The sequence below is a fragment of the Stegodyphus dumicola genome, chromosome 12, assembly GCF_044657685.1.
Source record: "Stegodyphus dumicola isolate Sdum_Otavi_A_Nest chromosome 12, ASM4465768v1".
Lineage (NCBI taxonomy): Eukaryota > Metazoa > Arthropoda > Arachnida > Araneae > Eresidae > Stegodyphus > Stegodyphus dumicola.
In genome coordinates this window covers 73,834,736-73,858,450 of record NC_140779.1, presented here as the reverse complement: position 1 = coordinate 73,858,450, position 23,715 = coordinate 73,834,736, and the positions used below count along the sequence as shown (strand labels likewise).

The following is a 23,715-nucleotide window of genomic DNA, read 5'->3' as shown; positions in this document are numbered from 1 at the left end:
GCCCTATTTCTTATCGCCACAATATCTTGGTGGCTAAAATTTTCAGGATCCTTCAAATACTCATAAATACTTCCAAACTCAGGATCCTTACCCAGTTCGGTTATTACAGTTTCTCGGGAATTTATTGTACACGCTGTCAGCATTGCAACTTTTACGGTATTACCCTGTTCGTCTAATTTAATTCGTGACAGGGCATCTGCTACGATATTTTCCTTTCCGGGGGTATGCTTGATTACCAGATTATATTCTTGCAGCTTGAGTGCCCATCTTATTAACCTTGGGGATAAATTTTTTCCAGAGTACAATCTAGTTACCGCCGCATGATCAGAATATACTGTTATCGGCGCCTTTCCAAAATAGACTCGGAACTTTTGCACTGCTAACAGAACTGCAAGTGCCTCTCTCTCGGTCGCGGAATAGTTTCTTTGTGTTTGATTTAAAGTTCGGCTAAAAAATGCTACTGGCTGCTGATTTTGCGAAAGTACCGCTCCTACCGCATAATCCGAAGCATCCGCTGAAATTTCTAAATTTTCATCCTTTTCAGGAAATTTCAACACAGGGGCTTGCGTTAATGCTTGTTTTAATTTTTCGAAAGCACTATTGGCTTCGGCCGTCCACGAGAATCTTGCCTTTTTCCTTTTTAATTTTAACAATGGCTCAGCGATAGCCGCAAAATCTTTTATAAAGGACCTATAATATGAACAAAGTCCTAGAAAAGAAGAGAGCTTCTTTGCCGTGTTTGGAGTCGGATACTTTTGTACAGCGATTATTTTTGATTCATCTGTCTCGATCCCTTTTTGCGATATTTTGTAACCTAAATATTTTAATTCAGGGGCTGCAAATTTGCATTTTTCGACATTAACTTTTAGACCGGCCTCATTTAATAAAGAAAACACCTGTCTTAAATCCTGTACATGTTGGTCTAGATTATCACTAGTAATAATGATATCGTCTAAATAGATAAATGTGGACTTTCCGAGAACAGGTCTTAACACAATGTCCATGCATCGCTGATATGTTGCTGGGGCGCCTGAAAGGCCAAACGGCATTCGCAAAAATGCATAAGTGCCAGACTTGGTTATAAAAGCAGTCTTAGGCACGTCCTCAGGCCTGATCCCTATTTGAAAATAACCATTCGTTAAGTCTAAAGTTGTCATAAATTTGGTTGATTTTATGTTCCTTAAAATTTCTTCTATAATCGGTAACGGATATACCGGATATTTCGTTATGGAATTTAATTTACGGTAATCAATAGCGAATCTCCACCTTTTTGGATGCTCCAAAGGATAATCATTATTTTTCTTACATAAAACCACCGGACTAGCATAACTACTTGAGATAGGCGTTACGATCTTTTTACGTAGCATATCGGTAATATGCCATTCTATAATTTTTTCCTTATTCTTATCATACCGGTATGGTTTTTGACGAACCGGCAATGCATCTCCGGTGTCAATACTATGGTTAGTAACCTGGGTAAATCCTGGAATATCACTAAATAAGGAAGCAAATTCACTTACCACTTGTCGGATTCTATCTTGCTCGTCATTAGGCAGGTGGTCGAGATTTAACCTTGGCGGTTCAACCTTTTCTACACGCACTGGTTTCATCGTCAGCTTAAGAGACGCTTCATTAAAATCCAGTGTAGCTTGTGCGTCTGAAAGAAAGTCTATTCCTAGTATTAAGTGTGCTTGCAAATTCTTTAGTATAAAAAACATCACCTTTACTTGTTCGTCCTTGATACGGATGTACAAAGGTACTTTACCTACGCACTTACATTGTTCTCCTTGCGCCGCTAATACTGTTGTATTATCTGCATTATATATGCGGTATTTGCGAAAATACTTTCTAAAAAAGACTTCTGCCACACAGGAACACTGCGCGCCGGTATCCAGGAGTGCGGTGGCCGGGATATTATTTACCAAGACTTCAATCTTCGGAAGAGTTAAATTTTTCACCATTACTGTATTTAACTTGTAGGAAGAGGGGTTTTCGTGGCCTTCGGATTTCCGCACCCTCTCGTCAGCAGAAATCCGTTTTAGTTTAAATTATTTTTTCTTTCGGTGCTTTCCTTCTTTCTCCACTGGCCTTGAGACTTTTTTCCTGGGTTGCTATTGAACTGTCGACGTTCGCCGGCTGTTTTTGAATGCTCGGGTTTCCTTGCCCACTGATTCGCTTTTTCTCCGTAGCCATGTGCTTGAGTTTGCTGTAGTCTTGGCGTACCAAATTGGTTTCGCTGTTGATATTGGCGTCTTCTTTCGACGTCCGCCGTTCTTCTACTTTCAAACTGGATTGCTAGCTCAAATAATTTTTCCAGTGTAGTCGGATTTCTCAATTCAATAAAGTCTTGCACTTGGGGTAGTAACCTCGGCAAAATCACTTGAATTATTTCAGGATCCGGACGGTTTCCATACAAGAGCTTGAAAACGTGAATTTTTCTTAAAATAAAACTCGACATGTTTTCCATTCTTTGTTGATATATACTGAAAAGTTCTGTTTCTAATTTCGCACGATCCCTTACAACAGGGAAGGCTTTAAGTAGGGCAGTCTTGAAATTTTCGTAAGTATAGGTGGGACTTCCTGCTTGACCCAAGAGACTTCTGCCGATACATTTGAACCAGTTAAGCGCTTGGCCCCTCAAAGCGCTGGTAGCTAAGGTAACTTTTTGAAACTCGTGCACGGGGTAGAGCATGAAGTGGTCATCCAATTTTTCCAAAAAACTGGTTACCTGTGAGTTTCCATTAAACGTTGCTTCTGGTTTCATCGAAGCGCGCATGGTCTGGACAATATACCCAAATCCTTCCAGGGCGGCAGCTGGCATTTCTGGATTCTGAGCTGTTTCTGCAGGCAGCACAGGTTCTTCTTGAAACTCGGCCATGGTTATTCTTCGTCGGGCGCCACTATCAGGTTCAATGTTTCTTCTAACCTTCTTCGGAAACATACAATGACCTGACTAGAACAGAGAGCTTACTAAAGCTATGTTCACTAATTGTAGTAAGTAGACAGGATACAGACGAAGGGTATACAAAACCCTTTATTTTTTTCTTTATATACAATGACTTCCGTACTTCGGAATACAATGACCCTCCACTCGGGGTCTAACTTAAAAGATATCAAAATAAAACTAAACTCTAATTTAACTTTAGAATAAGATTGGCCTTATAATAACAGGAAGCGTATGTAGCACAGCGACTGTGAACACTACAATACGTTTAATTTATCAAGAGGATTAAAACCTCTGGCCTGGAAGGCAAAGTAGCAACTGCGTAACTTCTAAGGTAAGCGGCCTGCTTCGAACTCACGGCTTCCTCTCTTCTGCTTGGCAAAAAGGCCACACTTAAATACTTGGCGTTCGCCAGACAACTTTGCATAAACTCCTTCACGCTTATAATTCTGGCCGGAAGTAGAAAATAAGAAGTGATAGTAAAGATTTAAAATAAAATAAACGTTAGTAAAACTTAAGATCCTTACAATACCAGCCTATCATTATCTATCTTATTTAGAGGGAATTACAGTTACATTTCAGGAATGAGCTGCTGATATTGTGGAAGCCTATAACATGGTCCAGGAAATAATTGAGTTTTATATTTTTGAGGGTTTTATATTTTGGAAAAATGTGTAAAAAAATAGATATATAGCTTAAAATGCCACGAGTCATTCAAAAGCAAGTCTATCGAAATAATGCTCATTGTGATTCTGTGTTTAATTACTACAACACTGTTTTAGCAATCCCTTTATTTGACCTTCTCATTTTCCATTTAAAGTAACAATTTTCAAATTTAGAAAGACTGCATCATTCCTGTTTTGCATACTACCATCAGTTTGCGCCGATCATGTAAATGAAATTGTTATAAATGACTTGAAGGTGACGTTTAAAGATGATTTAATCTCTTTGTAACACTTCTAAACGAAGACATGAAACGTTGGTAACGGCATTTTATGGCTCCTTCAAAAGGAACCTCCAGACACACCAGTTTAGGCTTTAAAAGCTTCAGATAAAAACATTTTTCCAAATATTGATGCTTTTGCACATAGCAGTTACATTGCCGATAACAACTTGGGAATGTGAACGTTCCACAAGTGCTTTGAAAAGCTTAGAAAATTATAATAGATATACTATGACGGATGAGCGCAGAAGTTCTTTGGCATTAATGATTAATGCATATTCATTATACCAAAGAAATATCAATTGATAAAATCATTGATATGTTTGCCAGTTTACAGCCACGAAAAATGGAATTCAAGAATATTTTTATTGCCAAACCAAAATGAAAGGCCAAAAAAAGTTTTGCCTTTTTTTTTTTTTTTTTTTTTTTTTATTTGCAATTTAATTTTATGTCCAAAAGAAATGACGCATTTATAACTTTTATGTAAATTCATTTTTTTGTTATTTATTATTTCCTTTATTATGCTTTTTAAAACCGCTTTAATAAAGGTTAAAGCGGTTAGATGAAAAACAAAAATATTGAGTTATTGAGTTACGTATTTAATATGTTTGTAAGATAATAATTATAAATACTATAATTAAATGACATATATCCATAATTATGTTACATAATTTTAAAATTGATAAAATTTATAATCTAATTATTATTTATACTAAGATAATTGTCATTTGTCACGTAATAATCACTTATATACTTGAAGATGCTGTAATAGGCAGAAGAACAGTATAGTATCAGGAGTCGTAGCGGGTACCCCCCCCCCCGTATTTTGCGCTGGCTACGCCCATGCCAACACTTAACACTGCATCTGGAATTCTACACATACGCTGGTATGCTGCCAGATCCGTAGCTAGGATTTTCAGCTCCAGAGGACAACTGAAGATTTTGCGGCCCCTTCTGTATGCCAAGAATGAAAAACATTCCATTCTAAAATTTTGTAACATCAGTTTGGTCCCCCATGGATGCTTCGTCCGGGAACAGATATCCCCCCTTGCAACACCTAGCTACGCCACTACATGCTGCTTTTATTATTTTTTTTTTTAATTTTGCTGTTGAATCGTATATGGCGTAAGTGCGAAGAAAATGGTGCTTATTAATAAAGCTTGCAAGAGTGCGTGCAATAGCAGACTGATGGACTATGAGCTCAGCGAAAGAGTAAAATAAAAGTTAACAAATACTTTTGGAAGATCGTTAAAATCTGAACTCTTTCAGAACTTTCTTTTTTGTAATTTATATATATATATAATGTTGTATGATCTTAAATTCACTTAGATACTTCTACTAAAATTAATATTAGGTATTTCTTTAGTAAATACATATAATTTTTCCTTTTACAATTGAAATTTTGTTCTTCATGATGATTTAACTCCAGTCCCCGTTAAAACATTACATATTAACATTTTGCTTTCAAATTACTTCAAAACATCTTTCAAAATATAACTTACCAGTTTGGATTCACTCTTTTAAAATAATTCTAATTTAATTAAACTTAGGAGATAATATAATCAATTAATCAATATTGTTTAGGAAATAAATTATATATATATATATAAGGTAAAAAAGAATGCAAATCAAAATTATAATTTAAAATGCCTCTTAATTGCTCATTTTTAATTTGTGTACTTTGTCTCTAGTAATAACTTTCTCTAAACTGCGTCATATCTGAGAACGTATTCCGCATTATGCCATCTTGAAACTTCTGCATTGTATATAAGTTTTAGCCAATCAGATTAACGAAATTTTTTACTATAAATATCGTCGCAATCCTACCCCACCCTCTCACACTATCTTATCCGCAATAAACTTTTACACAAAGACTTAAAACTTGAGACGATTCCAGATAAGATAAGAAGGTCTAATGAAAAATTCTTCAACAAAGCTGTGCAATGTGACTTTGTTAATTACTCCCATGCCTTTAATTATGAAATTCTCTTCGAAGATAGAAGCGTCAGACCACTTGCAGCTCACACCTTCATGGGAGGAGACGACAACTTTTTCACTTAGCTTCTCAATTGGTAGCTGTTTATACTTCCAATGCATCTGATTTTGATTGAAGTTCTTCTGTAACTTGAATATTATTCTTGGAGATTGATAAAACTAATGCTGTGAGATTTTTCGCATTGTGATGATATAGTAGTGTTGTAAATAGGTTGCTTAGGTTGTTGTTGAGTTGCTGTAGTGTATTGCGTTGAAAAGTTGCATTAAAATTGTGTTGTATTTAGCACTATTGATTGAGGTTGTTTAGTTGTATTTGAATTTGTCGTTGGAACTGTTGCTGTAGTGTATCTTCTCATATTGTTGTCATTGATTTGCATTGTCTTGAGTCCTCCTTGAAAGCTATGATCGCTCGTCACGTTTTGCGAACTTGTCCGATTGGATTGTCTTGCTCCTTTTGGTACTTATCTTCTTCCCGTTTTCTCCGTTTTCTCATCTGAGATTTTCTCCACGTCCGGATTTCTTTATGTCAAGTGACCTTGGGCTTTAATTGTGGAACCGGCAACATTGCTCTTTGCAATAGCTCGGTCAATTCTCTGCTTTCTCTGCTTGTGCTTGCTGGCCGAAGGACGTCTTCTGCTTTTCTGCTTTGGATAAAGATGTAATATGCCGTCATCAAAATTGTGGGGTGCAGATTGCCCTCCCCCATTGTGAAGTGTCACGAGTAATAAAGGTATTTGGACAAAGCCAACTAGATATCTAGTTGGCCTTGATTTAGAATATCAAATGTTTTTGTGATTCTTCAAAAGTTCCCGACTGCCAAACTAAATTTACACACACACACATATATATATATTCTGGTATGGTTTGCTAAAGCAGTCATTATTAAGGTGCGTACAGAGGAAATTTTTATTTGTCTCACAGAAAGCCACTGCCATTTTAGAATTTTCTGTCGATAACTATTTACGCCACTAATATTTTGTATTAATACAAGGAAAAAACAACTTGTTTCCTATTGATAAAAATGCATGCAAAATCGTCATAAATAGTTGTTCTTTGTCTACAGATTGCCAAATTTAATGCATCACTTACGAATGAATTTTTCCCTCGTTTCTCAAAGGTGAAATTTGGAGGTACGAAATGCACTCTGAGATCATTTATTGAATCAAATCTGAAGTAGACCCGGCTGTTCGATCTCATTTCTGAAAATGTAAGGAGGAAGGCTCCAGTTCTTCTCCCAATTGGCTATTGAAGTTTCAAAATTTAACTTATTTTTCCGCATTCTCACTAGGCCTCTGATAAGGCTACAGGAGCCTTTGCCTCTGAGAATAATAATAATAATAAAAAAAAATTGTAGGGCTTTTCTGCCCTTGAAGTAGTTAAGATTGCTAATACGTAGACAAAATTTAATTATTCTCTCATATTTGATTAATATTACTTTTCCTGGTCTTTCAATAGCTACAAATAGGAATTCATGGTCTAATTTTTGTTCAATATATAATATATCTAATTTCATCGTTACTGACAGAAAAATGAACGAGTGATCAATATAACAGATAAATGAAACACCAGGAATTTGTCATTGTCAGATACTGATATCTAATTTTTTCTGTTTCTTAATGCATTTTTAGTTATACTACACGTTTTTAACGAAGAATAATATTTTTGTTTAATTTGGTGATGGCTGCGAGCAGGAAGACTTAAACTTTGTTTTGATTTCATTTGTGTTTGTTTTCTTCCTGTATTTCGAAGTTTGATGAAATGTACTGTTCGTCATCAGATGCACCATTATTTGTTTCCACTTCATTGTTATAGTTTGATTCTGTAATCGAAGATTACTCTGCATAGAAATATACTTTTGTTTTACGTCATGGCTAAACGTTGCTTTTCTGCAGTTGAAAACTGGGCACCCATAATGAATTTAATTTTCGAGCGTTTAGAGAGACACTTATCTATAGATATTTTAGAACATGACTGCCTCTGAATTCGATATACCTTTTCGTAAAACAGAGGTAACCGATTGAAGTGGCGAACAAAATTATTAAAATTTATTACTGAAGAACGTTCTACTGCGTATTTGTTTTCTTATGTATGTATATATATTTAAACGTTTTCTTAATTTTATGCTGTGTTGAACTGCGTAATCTTAAGCATACTTATCTAATTCCAAGAATGGAGATAGTCTGGGACTTATGGAAACTGAGGTCATAAGAAAAATATCAGGAATTATTTAAAGAGTATATTCAAGATGTTCATCTAAATTTTTTTTTTTTTATTTCATTTTTTATATATTTTTTAGAAGGGGGTTTGAGGAATTTCATGCATGTATATGTGATTTCTAAAAAGAGACATCATGAAAAACGTTTGCTCACGAAGTGCTGGAAGTTTTGGGGGACACTTGTAAAAATGCATTTATTTGCTTGTATTGTGTATCTAATTTCAACTCTGTAGATTCCTCTTTTAATATTACAAGTAAATTTAATGTTACCTGAGAAAATGTAAGCAATATAATTAAACAGCTAAAGAAAGTAGGGAAAAATTTTATTACTTGGAAATTTGGATTAATGGATAAAGTTAATATTACGTTTTGTCACATTTCATCACATATGTGAATTTGGTGTGCTGAAAATTTGAAATTATTAAATTTATGTTATTTTCTATAGTGTATAATGTGAGTGGTATTTTCTGAACTTTTAAATTCTAGCTTGAAAATTACCTGATGAAATAGTGTTGACTTTTTCCACCCCTGGATATAGTTAAATTATCTCTTGTATTAATATGAGACCGTAACAGTTCTCTTTAAATTTGGTTTCTATTTTTGATTTATCAATTATTTTTGGTCATAAAGATGCATATTCACTCTATTTAAGTAGGCTATCGTATTTAATAAAAATTATCTATTCAGGTTTCATTTCTAAATTCAATGTCATGTACGGTCATTTGTTCATCCACTTTTGCATCTAAGGTTGAACATGCCTGATTTAATAGCATTGTAAAAACACTTACATTTATAACTGTATTTGAGGTTAAAAAAAATTTTTGAAAGAAACATTGCTTCATGTGTTCCTTTTTAAATGGTGTGAATTATTGATTTATTTGCATATTATGCAATGTTAATTAATAAAAAATCCTCCTTTTTAAAAAAATTAAATGAATTATTATGTATTATGTATGTAAAATAAACTTAAATGTTAAAAATAATAAGCTTAATTGATTTAAATAATTAAAATAAATCAGTAAAAATTGTTTCTTTTTTGGAATAAATTAAGTTTTTCTTCAGCTAATTAAATTTATTTATTTATTTATTTATTTGTATTTTTTTCTTTGCAGATAATGACTTCCTGTGGATTTGAATCGGCACTTGTTATTGAAACTCATGACATGCATACTGCTGGTGAGCCACTAAGAATAGTGGAAAAATTTCCTTCTTTAGAAGGGTCTACAGTTTTAGAAAAGAGGAAATATGTGAAAACACAATATGATTACTACCGTAGATTTTTAATGACTGAACCTAGAGGTCATAATGATATGTATGGTGCTATTCTAATTCCAAAACTAGGATTTGATAATGAATTTGAAGTAATATTTATGCATAATGAAGGTTATAGTTCTATGTGTGGTCATGGTGTTATAGCTCTAGGACGTTATGTTGTTGACCAGGGATTGGTATCTCCATCCTCTCCTGAGACTGAGATAATTTTTCATTGCCCCTGTGGACCTGTAAAGACATATGTTCAATATAATAATGGAGTCAGTGGCCCAGTTCGCTTTCAGAGTATGCCAGCATTTTTGTACAAATCTGGTAATTACTACTCTACAATTTTTCTTTACTTTACTACTTTTACTGTAATTACTTTTTTCTCTATGACATTTCCTAGTTTGAAAATTTGTGATTAGGCCTGTTAATCTAGAACGATTTAACTCAAAAGATTAGTTTTGTTGATACCTGGAAGATACTTTCATTTAAAAAAAAAAAAAAAAAAAAAAAAAAAAAATGATAGTTGTAACTTCTGTGGATCTTGATCATCTCATGATTGCCCTAAGTAGTACATTTTTAATTTTCTACAGAGAATTTAGTGTAGTGGGATGTTCATCTATGCTAATGATGAGCATCATACTATGCTAAATTCTCTGTAAATGAGCATCACGTTACATTAATTCTCCTATGTGTGATCCTCATCTATGCTAATTTTTAATCTAATATTCCCTTCTTATTTATACTTGGTTTAATTTAAGAGGGTTCTGAGAAATGTAGAAAATTAAAACTGTTACTTGAATGTGTCATATCTAATTAAACTAAGAAAATGAATCTCAAGATTTAGTATTTTAATTGTGTATTTCATTAAATAAATTTCACTTGTATTTTCTTAATAAATGTTGATATATTAATATTAGAAACTGTATTTTTAAGTTTAAATGAAATTTCAGAGTTTTCTTTTATATTCATATGAAAGCTTTAAGAACATCTTAGGATTCATATTTGAGAAAATTTAGGATTTGTCCCACCTCTAATATAATCTATGGAATATGATAAAATAAACTTCAGTATAAAATATTAGATCATCTTATAAGTAATGTCATATTTTGAAGTAGGTAAAGAAATTAAAAAGTAAAAGATTTTATTGAACTATATTCTGAATCGATAACATTTTTCCATAACGATTTTCAATAAATCTGAATCAATAATATTTCGCCAATGACCTAGTAGCTTTTTAGGGGGGGGGTCATTGCTAAAGAAATCAGCCAACTTGTTAGAGAAAAAGGGTTGAAGGTCTGTTTAAAGTGCTTCATGGGAATTGGATTCTTTTCTGTAGTGAAATTTTGCAAGCTTCAAACCATTAGTCATGCACACACACACAAAAAAAGTATTTTGGCATGAATGAAGAGCAATTCACATGTTCTCTTTGAGTAGCCTCAGCAAGTTCATGTGGCATCTACCTGAAAAGCTTAGCCAGGATTCCAGGTTCTGTCAAATGGTGATGAACTGCTGCTGATGATGAATTTATCTTTTCTGCTTACTTTTCAATAACTGCATATTGATTTCATTCTGTTGTAGTTTTAAGTACATTATTATCAAAAAAGACAGGGCACCTGCAGTAGCTTGCAAAAGTTTAAGGTTGCTTTGCCAAAATTTACAGAAACAATGTTGGCACTTGTGAATATTCAAAGCACTCCTCCATATTTTTAACATATGCTTTATCTGATGTGCTCTTCTGTAACCACCATTTTCATGAGAGGCTATTAAAGCAGCAAATTAGTGTCTGGCTTACAGGCATGCATCCTGTAGCTGGAAAAATCACTTGTTATAACATATTTTAATAGACCTTGTTGAGAAACATTACATATTGGATGATATGATACGTTAATATGAAGTTTGTCTAGCCCTCCATATTTTTTTTTTTTTTTTAATCCAATGGCAGACACTTGCCTATTCAGTATATTGGCCATTCCTGAGCCCAGAATTGGTGGCCATTTTATTCTGGAGGTACATAATAGGTGGTCACCATTGTCTGCTATGAAGGGACAGACAGTTACAATGATGCCTTCTCTGGGATTCCAAACCCGGACCTTTCAGTACTACAGTAGGCTCCTCTAACTGCTATACCATTTGAGGAACTCTCTATAAAAGTTAGTGCATTTATAGAAGGGCTTTCCACTGAATTGTGAAATGCTGGGAAAAAAATTTCTTCCATTTTCTACAAGAACAGTAATTAGATCAAATTTATATTCTTGTGTATCTGATTTCGACAGAGTTGAGATCAAGCTGTATGAAGGCTTATCATGTTCTATGGCTGTCATTTTATAAAATAGCATTTTGTGCAGATTTTGTTTTATGATTTTTTTTTTTAAATATTATGATGTTGACAGAGGAAAGTATAAAATGTTTACCATCTTTTAGTTCATGTATTTTACAAATTTTTTCCTTCAATAGAAATTGAAGTCTTATAGTATTTTTATATTTTGATGATGCATAGTCATAAATATTTTTTAGAAAATTATGCTTTTATGTTATTCATAAAGACAGCAATTGTTGGCAACTACTTTTTTGCCAACCTAACATGAGAAAAACAGTAACCATTTTTAAAAAATGGCTGCATGCTGAAAATTAGATAAAACAGCAACAAATTAACAAAATTAAAAATGCAGGAAACATCCATATTAAAACATTATGAATTTTATGATACTGTTTTGTAATCAGGACTGGATCCAGAAGTGTATGTATGTATTGCATGTATGGATGGATATATGTGTTTATGGATGCATGTATGCATGTGAGCATCAATGTATGTGTGTGTACATATATATATATATATATACACGTGCATACATTCATACATTTCTGAATCTGGTCCCCATAACAGAACAGTGCCAGTTACACAAAACATTCCAAATTTAATAAAACAGTAACAAATTAACTAAATTAAAGCGTGATAAACATTCGCACTAAGACATTAACTTTCTATTTTCCTGGTCTGTGTGTACACGGAGCTGTTTCAACTTTAAAAAAAAAATCGGAACTGCAGAATTCGAGGCATTGCACAGCAACTGGCACTCTGTATGTACACATCAATCTCTTTTAACTTGAAAAAAAGAAAAATCAGTTAATTGCAGAATTCTTGGCATTGCTCTCCATGTACATATAAACCTGTTTTAACTACAAAAAGTCAAGAGATTTTCTTTACTTCAGAAAAGCGTTTTTGGCATTTTTCTTCTTCCATAGTAGACGCTCATATTTCTCGAAGAAAATCCATCAGTAAGGAGTTGTATTCAAAGACTTATTGACATGATAAAAACTGTAAGAATGAGAAAGCTTACAATGTGTATATTCTTTAGACAAGCAATAAATCAAGCAAGCAGTTATCATAAAGATATTCTGCTATTCTCAGACCAATTTCCTTCTCGCATTTGAATACTTTGCTGGCAATCTTTAGCAGTACATTTTCATACAATTCGATCATTTATTTCATGGGAATTCCAAAATGTTGCTCATCATGTTCTTGCACATGCAACCGTTAGTGGGTTGCCTGTTTAAATACATGTTGGTTATAGACTAGGTTACCTATTTTGGTAGTATAAGGTTTTTCCCATTATTCTTCTCACTGCAGGGTGGACAATGCGAAAATGCCATCATTGATGTTGTGGTTCTTGTTGATGAAATGCTGGCATGCATTAACAGTGGATTGAAATGGATTATAGCATAGTCATCTATATCAGCAAATTGGATAGACTGAGCATTTGCAAGAAATGTAAAAATATTTTTCAGAGTTACTCTATTTCAGTATTATAAAATTTGTTAAAATTGAATAGTTTACTGATTATGAACTTTTAAAATGTTTCAAGGAGTTTTGTGTGTATATATATATGTATGTGTGTGTATGTGATTGTGATTTTGCTTCAGTTTTAAAAATATATATTTATCTGTAGGTGCCAAAATAAATGTTAAGAATTTGGGATCAGTTGAAGTTGACATAGCTTATGGTGGAGCATTTTATGCATTTGTGAGTGCTAGTGATATTAATGTGGATTTAGACATAACACCATTATCACAACTTGTAGATACAGCTGCAATGATTACAGGTAACATCTAGTTATTAACAAATGACTGTATTATGTAATGTTTAGTAAAATGCCATTGATACTTTATTTGTAATGGATAAATAAGTAGCATGTTGGATAGTAGTTTGTTAAATGTTAAGAGTTTGGGATCAGTTGAAGTAAACATAGCTTATGGAGCATTTTATGCATTTGTGAATGAATGCTAATGATATTAATGTGGATTTAGACATAACACCATTATCACAACTTGTAGATACAGCTGCGGTGATTACAGATAACATTTAGCTATTAACCAAATGACTGTATTATGTAATTTTTAGTAAAATTCCAAATGCTGGCATGCCAATTCCATTGTTACTTTTTTTGTAATGGATAAATAAGTAGTTTGTGGGAATTATGTATAATTAATTTTGTTATAAGTCCTGTATTATCTTCTTTGCAATCATCAAGCATGAAATGCACATAGTTTGTTTATTAACCATTGTAATGAAAAGGCAGTAAAATGTATGTTATACAATTATATTGGAGACTCTTTAGATAGCATGCACTAAGTTGCTTAGGTCTCCAATGAGATCTAATCACTGTGTCTAGAAAAACAACAGAAATGTAAGAAGTGTGTAAAAGACTTGGTACTCTTCCTGTTATCGGGACTTGGATTCAGAAATATATGTACATGTGCATGTATGTATGTATGTGCTCATGGATATATGTATGTAGGTATGTGCATACACATGCATACATACGTACATTTCTTAATTCAATCCTAATAACAGAAGAGTAGTAGAACTTTTTATTTAGAACTCAAGTAATTTAACATAAGGCACTTTTTGTGCTTACAAACCTGCCAGCATTTATGGCATAACTCAAATGTAAGGAATTTCAAATTAAAGTAAGTTAAATCTTAAAGGCTGCTCCGAAATTATTAGTATGCAAACTGACCCAAACTTTACCGAGATGACAAGTACTGTTGACAAGAATAGAGCAATGCCAAAGACATGCTGCTGTCGTAGAATTTCAATTAGTAACATGGCCTTCAGCAGGTAGAACGTGCTCTAACCAATCAGTCTAAAACCTCTCTTTAAATACTATTGCTTTCTACCTCATTTAAATATGTGGAGCTAAAATTAGTATTCTGCCAGGAAAACTGAAAGGAAGAAATGACAGTAAAGCTGCATAATATAAAATAACTGGTTAGATAAAATAAATAAGTACTTTACAACATGTTTGATATTAGGTATTATTTTATTAATTAATTTTGATTTCAGTGAGCAGCTTTAGTTATGTGTAGAAAATTTTCCAAAAGGGAGCAATAAGCTAAATGTAGATTTTTGCTCCCTTTTGTAATTAAAAAAAAATCTGATGTGTACACCATGATTTCCTTGTACGGAATATTAAATTATATGCATTTTTTCTTGCATTTCATTTACACTTATTGGATTGAATTAAATCTACTTCGCCGACAGCACATAAATCACAATAGAATAAATGCATTCTTTAAAATTCACTCATTTGTTTACCATAGCGACAGTCTGGCACTAGATTCATTTAACAGTATTATATTTCATTCATAATATAATTCAGAATACACAAAATTTATATCATTTGAAGAATTGTCTAATCGTTGCCACATGTTCTATTCAAATACTATAATAAATCTATAATGATGTATAAAATAAATTAAGCAAACAAAACAAAAAAGAAACAGTTTTTCACAGATGATTGAGTATTTCTCATTCAATTAGTTCAGTTCTCACTTCGCGGCAAGGCAAAAATACATAAAAACTCAAAATATATGTATTAAAAATTACGAAGTAAATCTTAAACACTTATTTCCTCAAAAAAATTCCACAAAGGATTATGCATGATTCAATTCACAATAATAAATGAAGGCATTATCTGTGTTGCTGTGAAACTAAGTTTCTCTAGATTGGCAACAAATCCACTAGTCTGCTGTTTCAAATGTAAACAAGTAATGGCTGCCATAAAAAAATATTAGGCTTAGCGGCACGTAAACAGCTTTGAAATTGTTGATAATTGTCAAACTATTGCATACAAATTTAATAAAGGCATAAAAACTTTAACCGGAAGATAAGGACAACATAATTCAATCATTTTTAAAGCAAAAAAAAAAAAAATGTACAATTTACAAATATATAAGAGTAAAGAAACAGATCACTGAGTCGATTAACAGACTGACTATACATATAAATATATTTATATACGTTTGGTGCGGCCGATTGCAACCAAAATAGGAGGTGCACATCTACATGTTATAGCAGTCCTATACACAAAATTTCAATATTCTAAGGCTACTCGTTTTTTAGTTATGCGAGATACGTACATACATTCGTACAGATGCCACGAAAAATTCTTTTCAGAATTCATTTTAAAGCAGTTTTATAATTTTTTTAGAGGAAAAGAGTCTTTTATTCTGCCCTTACGTACAGATATCACGCAAAAACATCATTAAATTGCATTCGATAGTGGTCAAAATGGATATTTTCATTGAAATATGCTGCCTGAAACTTTTCGTGATTGCAATACTTCCTTTTTACTTCGTACAAGAAAGTAAAAGTACAAAAGGAAACAAAAAAAGGGCTTTATTAGTAGCTAAATTTTTATTTAAGAATTTAATTTGGAGGGTTTACAAATAAATTATAAAGCACAATATTGCTTTAGTGCAAAAACATATGCCATAGCTGCCAACTGTCCCAGTTTTACAGCATATCTCCTGGTTTTTAAATTTTAGCCTTTACCAAGGAAGATGTTTCAGAGCATTAAATTGAATTTATTGGGTACTTATATATTAGTGCAACTACTTCAGTAGAAGTCAACAAATGCTCAAGATATGCCAAATTATGGCAACCATACTCATAACAATTATTCTGTCAACCATACTTATAATGATTTTTCATTGAGCAACAATGCCATTTTTTATGTATTCTTTTTGTTGTGTTTTCAGTTCGAATAGATTTTTATGAGGACACTGTGGTATTTTTTGCCTTAATTTTAAAATATACTTGTGGAATTGTCAGGCAGTGGAAGAAATTGCAGTACAATTTCTGCAGGAATGCAATGTTTTGCTGCAAAATCATTGATGGGAAGAACTGTTATGAATCTGATGTTAAAGCGATTGCCATTAAATTTCCACCAGAACAAAAGAAATAAAAATTGGTTTGTAAATACTTTTATTGATTAATTTTGTGGAGTAAATATCTAATTATATTATATATATATAATATTTAATGAAAATAATAATTAAATTCTTGCTATTGAATTGAATAATGACTTATGTATTCATTGCATCTTTAAGAAATAGGCAAACTACACCAAGGTGGTTTTGTTAATATGTAAGTGCCATTGATTGATTTAATGAAACTTAAATTAGGAAAATTCCATTTTACCACATATGATTTTCAGATTAATTTATCTTACTAAATTTTATTCCATACAAATTGCATTTTTTTCCCTCATCACATTTTATTGATCCTTGTCTTATTAAATTTCATTTGATCTAAGTTGTCTTAGTCTACTGTAGACATTTGCAGATTTGTATATGCAGATTCAAGTTATGTTTTTTTATCAATTAATAGTTATATTTAATTTTGCTTACTTTGGTATATGGTATCCACGCAAATACTATGTACAGTAATTATTGATTTTATTACCATTGTATTTAAAAGTACTTTCATAAATCAAAGATTTCCTTCACTACTCGGAATTTTTTCAGTGTATGGATATGAGAAAATAAAAAAATGAAATCTGGCAAAGAACATAAAATTTAGAATATGCAATTAAATGCTAATATGTTTTACATAAGAATTGAATTACAAACAGTTTAATAATATGAACCATGCATTATAACGGGAATTAAAGTCACTTTATAATGCATGACTCATATTATTGAACTAGGTCAGTTTGGAGTTCCTGTGAAGTGGTATCACTGCACGGCATGAAAACATTCCAGTTTTCTTACAAAAATCTCCTAATTTTCAAGATTCCAAGATTGGCAGCTATGGTATACTATGCATATGTATTGCAACATATCATCAGTACAAAAAAAAAAAAAAAAAAAACATATACTGTAAATGTACCATACTTGCATCAATATGTAAAACATTTGTCTTTACTTGATTCTAAGATGGGTCAAGATCCCATTATTGAATTTTGCAATAAAAAATGTAAGTAACCTTATAAATATTTCCAGTCTTGTTATAAAAATGTCTTCCATTAACTAATCACTGATAATAATAATCCAAGTTTAGTAAATTTAAAAAAAGTTTTGTATTCAAGTAGTTGCAAGTAAATATATTTAAACGATGTGTAATTAGAAAATCATTGTTCCTATGCCGTGCTGTTTACTCTTAAAGTGCAAAGATTTAAATAAAAAGGAATATATCAATGTTAAATGTCTGAAAAATTATGGGTTGTTACTTTTATAAATTTCACCATTGTTAAATATCTGAAAATTTAGGCGTTTTAATATCTTTTATGACTTTTAAAACCTTAAACTCGTTAAGTGCCAGACAAACTAACTAAAAAACATCATATAATCATATGAACATTCGTATAGTGGTAATGGGTTACTACAATAGGGCGCGTTGTGAAGCCCACTAGGGGAAAACAATAATCCAAATTCAATCAATGTTACATGTTTCTTAAAAAGCCTCTTGGCCCAAACAAATGGAGGGACTTGACAGACCACCCAAAAAAATAAATACACAAGATAAATAAATGCAATAAAATTATAAGACAAACACATTTATTAATTTCTAGAATAAAATTATATTACTAAATATTGGATAACTGATCAGTCAATCCTACCACATTTTTAACTATGAAAAGTAAAATATATTGTCCCACACATTTCAGCTTACGATAATTAATAAACCCTGAGGTGAAAAATAACTCATATCTCATTCTAAAACTAGCCATACTCATATTAATTTGTAAGTTTACTATTTTTGACATTCAATAGCTCACTAATTAAGCTGGTAAACAAATCCTTAAACCTTCATTTACAGACTTTAAATTAACCGGTCATTATTGAAAATATTTTAATCACCTCTCAGTTTACAATATATTGCAAATGATTGCTACTTAATTTTCGGTATATTTACATAATTTAGCATTACTTAATTCAGGAATATTTGTAAATGGAAAAGACAAGATATAAAAAAATGATCACTCACAGGGGGGACGTTCATACATTAAACTCCTATGCCATCATTGACTGATTAATACAGAGTGTAATAGTTCAACAGATCGTCCAACTCATTTCGTTGATCCTTCGAAGAAATCGGGAATGCCATCACTGACTGATTAATACGGAGTTTTAGATAGTTCAACAGATAGTCCAGCTGCTTTTAAATCAGGAATGCTAACGCCTTCAACAAAATCAAGACTCAAGGAAAACAATGGTATCAGGAGGCTTCTTTTAAATCAGAAACACTTCAATAAATTCAAGACCCCCAGGAAAAATACTGGTATTAGGAAAAGGTAGGGAGATCTAGGATGAAACCTGTATTAAGGTCACCTCGAGAATGTCTAATTAAAGTTCTTGGGAAAATATAACGAAGCAGCAGCAGAGCTATATTTTGCATAGAGCACTTTGTCTCAACTCGAGCAAAATTCTCATCAGCTGAAAGCCGACAGAAATTCAAGTCTGCAGCTCGCTGGTACACGGGGCTCGTGAGAGCAAAACCCACAAGGGTCAAGCCCCCCCCCACACTCTTTTTCTCCTTTTTCTTTCTTGCTCAAAATCAGAATCCGAATGAATCTAACAAGTTGCAATCCTCCCAAGAAATCTCGGTTTCTCCGCCTCTGTAAGTTCATAGGCCTACAAAAAAATCATAAAACTAAATCTTACCAATCCCAGAATTTTACTTTATCTTTAACTGAGAAATTCCACCCCCACAACGAATGAAAAATCTGACAATGAAGCTGAACATCTGTACTCAGAACTTGGGAAAGTAAAGTGGAGCCCCCAACTAACAAGCAGAAACTAAGCTATATGAGGATCCAATTACCTAAGCTTACTCAAAGAAATATTGCAAATACAACAAAGCGAAAGGAAGACAATTTTCGTTACCATGCCATTAGTAAAAAGACCACCAGTGAAGAAAGCAACAACACAGCTGCTAGTAAAAGGCCATAAATCAGGTAGCTCTTGCAACCGTTTCTTGTCTTTATTGCACCAACAGTTACACCTAAATAAGGCTTTTAACAACTTAAGAATACTCTTTTTTTTTTTTTTTTTTTTTTTTTCTTTCAGATTAAAATATACACGAGTACAAATAACAATACTAGAATAATGATAACTTAAAACACATATTAATATAATTAAAATTTGCGACATAATATCAGTCAATATTTATGTGTAAAATTAAACAAAATTAAAATTTAGATCGACAATGCAATGCTAATTAAGTGTGGACTTTATCTAACTGATTTTTTTTCTGACTTATCTAGCTATTGCTCAGTTCATATATTTTAGCATATCTATTCCTTTATGGGTTAAATGGAAGGGTTTAGATCAATGTGAAAAAGGGTACTAGATATCTGGGACATAATTCCTCATAAACAATCTGAGGATGCCTTTTTGGCTAATTGGGTGCTTAATAGTTGCAAACCTTAGTAGTATATTAACTGTTTTTAATTCTATTTGTATTTCCTTTGCATGTTGCTTTAGCTTCATTTGGTTCCTTTTACTAGTTTTAACATTTGCTTTACTATATTAATTACAGATTTTAATTTGACTCTAACAGCAGTTGTTTATTTCTCTGATTGATGGTCTAGCTTTTGTGGTTTCTTGCAAGCAGATATACGAAGTAGGATTTTTAGTACAAAGGGGGCTTTATCCCTGAAGGACTATTGTTTTCGTTTTGTGATTTTGCATTGAATCACTATAAATGGCCGTTTCACTTTCCAAACTGTTGCCACCAAATATTAGAGTCCTGCATTATATTGGTAGAAAATAAATAATAAAAATCTGCATAAATGTATGTATATTTCTCGCATTGTGATAAAACAACGGTACATAGAGCCATCGAATTTTGAATGACGTAATCCTCCTACGAGTATGGGCATGTGCAAGACCAAATTTGGAATTTGTTTTATTATCGATTTCATATTTTGTAAAATTTTTAACAAAGTTTTGAGTAACAAACTCAATGATTTAAAAGCGAGCAATAGAAACCCTTTTTATCTCCAGTGCGCGGAACTGTGTATTGGAAATTCTAAAGATAGGCTCATTTTAAAATTATTTTGCGACATTGCTTTTGAACTGAATTTTATGGTTTAAGTGCAAAGAACATGATATTTAATAAATAAAGGTAACACAAATGGTAAAAAAACACCCCTTTAGACATAATTTAAAATCTAAAACCTTCCAGATTTTTATTTCTGTTTATTTTTACATCATAGTAATTGAATAGATGTTATGTACACTATATATAAATAATTGCATCAATTTGTACAAAATTACAATATATAAAGCTTATCTCATTAAACCTTCCATCTCTCCTACCAAGAAACTAACTATGTCATTTACATCGAAAGTACTACATATTTTTTTCTTTAATATTTTGAGAATCAGGCGTTACAGATGGCTGATTCCTAGAAATTTCTGTTGCATTTCTCTTGGTTACCATTTAGAGCTGCACTTTTAATTTTACTCTCTTGTATGAAAACATTGACAGTTAAAATATTATTTAGTTAAAGTGCTGTTCTTTCCCTTCATCCCCTATAAACTCTTTTATGGCTTAATTGTTCAAGGTGGCCTTTCATTCAACTGATCAGTGTCTTCCAAATGCCTGATATCACATGCTGTGTTTCTGCTTTTCCCCTAAACAGCATGATTGCTTAAGGTAGAGTTTCCCACAATGCATTGTATCAGCTCATCTTTATTATAGACAGTCTTGTCCAAAAAATAGTTTTTTGTGGTTCTTTAGCTTTAGGTTTCCTCCTGGAGTAGTATACTCTGTATTAGTACTGTACCATGACAGTAGCAGCTCTGGGGTACAATAACATGGACTTGGTTCCTAGAGTCAGAAAGAGCAGCCAGTGCTGTTCCAGATGGCTGTGTCTTCGGCCGTCCAAATGGGCTAGCATGACGGCCCATTCGAGGAACTGCGGTTCATCAATAATCTTCCCCATCGTTCATGTTTTTATGCGAATGGGAGTGATGACCTTGGGTTGCTAGTTTAGTGAGAGGGGATAAGAGAGAGTTCAAATTTTTAAAACTCCGCCTGCGAGTGGTTTATGGGTATGTGATGAGGACTCCATTTTGGTGGCTTTTTGATGATTCCCAACCTCCCATCTAACACAGAGATGTGGGGTCCATTCATGTAGTGCCAGACATCAAGATGGTGGAATACATAATTTAAATAGATTTATCTTTAGGTTAAAACTTACTTAGCATTTGCTCAGTGGCTAATAGAAGTTCCATTGTTAGAAACTAGGAATGATATAATTTAAAACTTTCCCATATCTTTGTACATTAATTAAATGGAAGGGGGGACGAATTGTTGTCAACCTGGGGGGGGAATTGAATTTGAGGCTTTCTGGTATTTTAATGAGCTACCTTTCAGTGTGCCCTTTTTGCATATTTCATGGAACATAGGCAGAGTTTAAATTGAGGTAGAGCCCAGCTCCGATATTTTTTAGTATTATCGATTCTAGCGGGAGAGCAGTGGAGCTCTAAATAAAAAGGATCCAGCACTTCTGCTATGTAACCGCTCGACAATTTCAGTAGAAATTTTATCTCGAAAATTTTATTTTTAGTAATGTGTGTGTGTGTTATTATGGCAAAGCTTCAAGGGCTATCTGCCTAAGGGAAGGGATGCCTTCGTGGAGGACTTTCTAAGGGAAACTGGCTCGTATACACATTACACATGGGAAAAATCAACGAAAACACCCATGCAGCCAGCCTGTTCGCGGGATTCGAACCTCGGACTGAACTACCAGTGTTCAGCGACTTTACCGCTCGGCCGCTGGTGAGCCCTTATTTATAGTAATAAAATTTATTTAAAATCGCTTATTAAATTTTAATTTATCTGTTTACATTTTATTAAATTCTAATTATTTAATTACTTTAATCACTAATTATTTAATTATTTTAATATTTAATAATTAAAATAAAATTTTTAATTATTTAATAATTAAAAATTTTGTTTATTTATTCATGTTCTTTTTTCATGACAGTCTTCCATAGGGCTCCGGCATTTCTAATTTTAGGAAATTAAGCCCTAAACATAAATAATTTAAACATAATAGCTCATGAATATTCATATTGTTGGTACTACATTGTGTGCAATCCTTTGGCTTGAATATATTGATATTGTGTGCATAAATTTAATTGATGGATTAGCTCGAAAGAGGATTTTCTGGCTAGGAATTCAAAGCTGAATAAAATTGGCAAAAATGCAATGCTTCTGTGTCTGATTCTAGTGTTTTTTTTTTAACCTTTTTTTGCTTGTTAATTCTTCTTCTGTGGTTGTTCCTTTGTAACATCATGAGGAACTTTTTTCTAATTTAATGGTGCTTTAATTTTTTAACAAATATATCTAGTATATATCTGGCTATATCAGCTTAAATTGTTTTGAAGCATTTAAAAAATTTTTGTGGAATCAAGATAGATTCATGGTGTAGCAGCTTTAAAGTTGCTCCAAATTTTTGTTTGGAAATTTTAGGTAGATGTGTTTGTAATAAAAGCCAGTTAATAGCTCTGCAATAAAGTTTTAATTTATTTGTTCGTGCCAGTTTTTGGAAGCATATAATCAATGTTATCAACCCTGTCTTTTGATGGAAAGTGGGAATAACTGGTTTCATCCTCTGTTTTGCGGTTTAGTTGTTTCTGCTTGGCTCTAAAATCTTTCTTCAAAGAAATCTGTTCTTATTTGTCATTTTATTTCCATTTATCTTTAGATTTTCCTTTCCTTCTTGCTTGAGTTCTTTAATTAATCTGTACTAATATTTTTATTAATCTTCTTCACTTTTAGATAGAATTTTCTGTTCATGCTGATATTTTATACTTCTTTAGGATCTCTATTTGTTCTAAATTTATCACCTAGCCAGTTATGCTGATGATGTTTTCTTCTCCAGTTTGAATAAATCTATCTGACCTAGCTGACTTGGGAGATCATTATTTCCATTTGATGCATTTGATGTATAGTAAATTAAATCTTCAACTGTTTAAACATTGGTTTTGGCCTATTGAAACATTAAATTTAAATTAACTGTGTCAGTGTAAAATGCATATAAATTATGTAGGCAGGAA

At 32.5% G+C, this 23,715-nt stretch overlaps 1 protein-coding gene across 4 annotated transcripts in view; it reads left to right on the top strand.

Moving 5' to 3' along the window:
* LOC118183059 (trans-L-3-hydroxyproline dehydratase-like) overlaps positions 1 to 23,715 on the top strand; it is a 58,884-nt gene that overhangs the window by 20,304 nt on the left and 14,865 nt on the right. The window contains exons 1-3 of one of the 4 annotated variants that reach the window (XR_015038234.1): positions 7,559 to 7,968; positions 9,210 to 9,681; positions 13,305 to 13,457. Coding sequence is in view for 3 of the 4 variants with exons in the window: in XM_085806577.1 (XP_085662703.1) it covers positions 9,213 to 9,681; positions 13,305 to 13,457 (622 nt within the window). In the remaining variant the exon portion in view is untranslated. Of the gene's footprint in view, positions 1 to 7,558; positions 7,969 to 9,209; positions 9,682 to 13,304; positions 13,458 to 23,715 lie in introns of those variants that run through there. The other 3 variants (XM_035352484.2, XM_085806577.1, XM_085806578.1) reach the window with 3 other exon arrangements.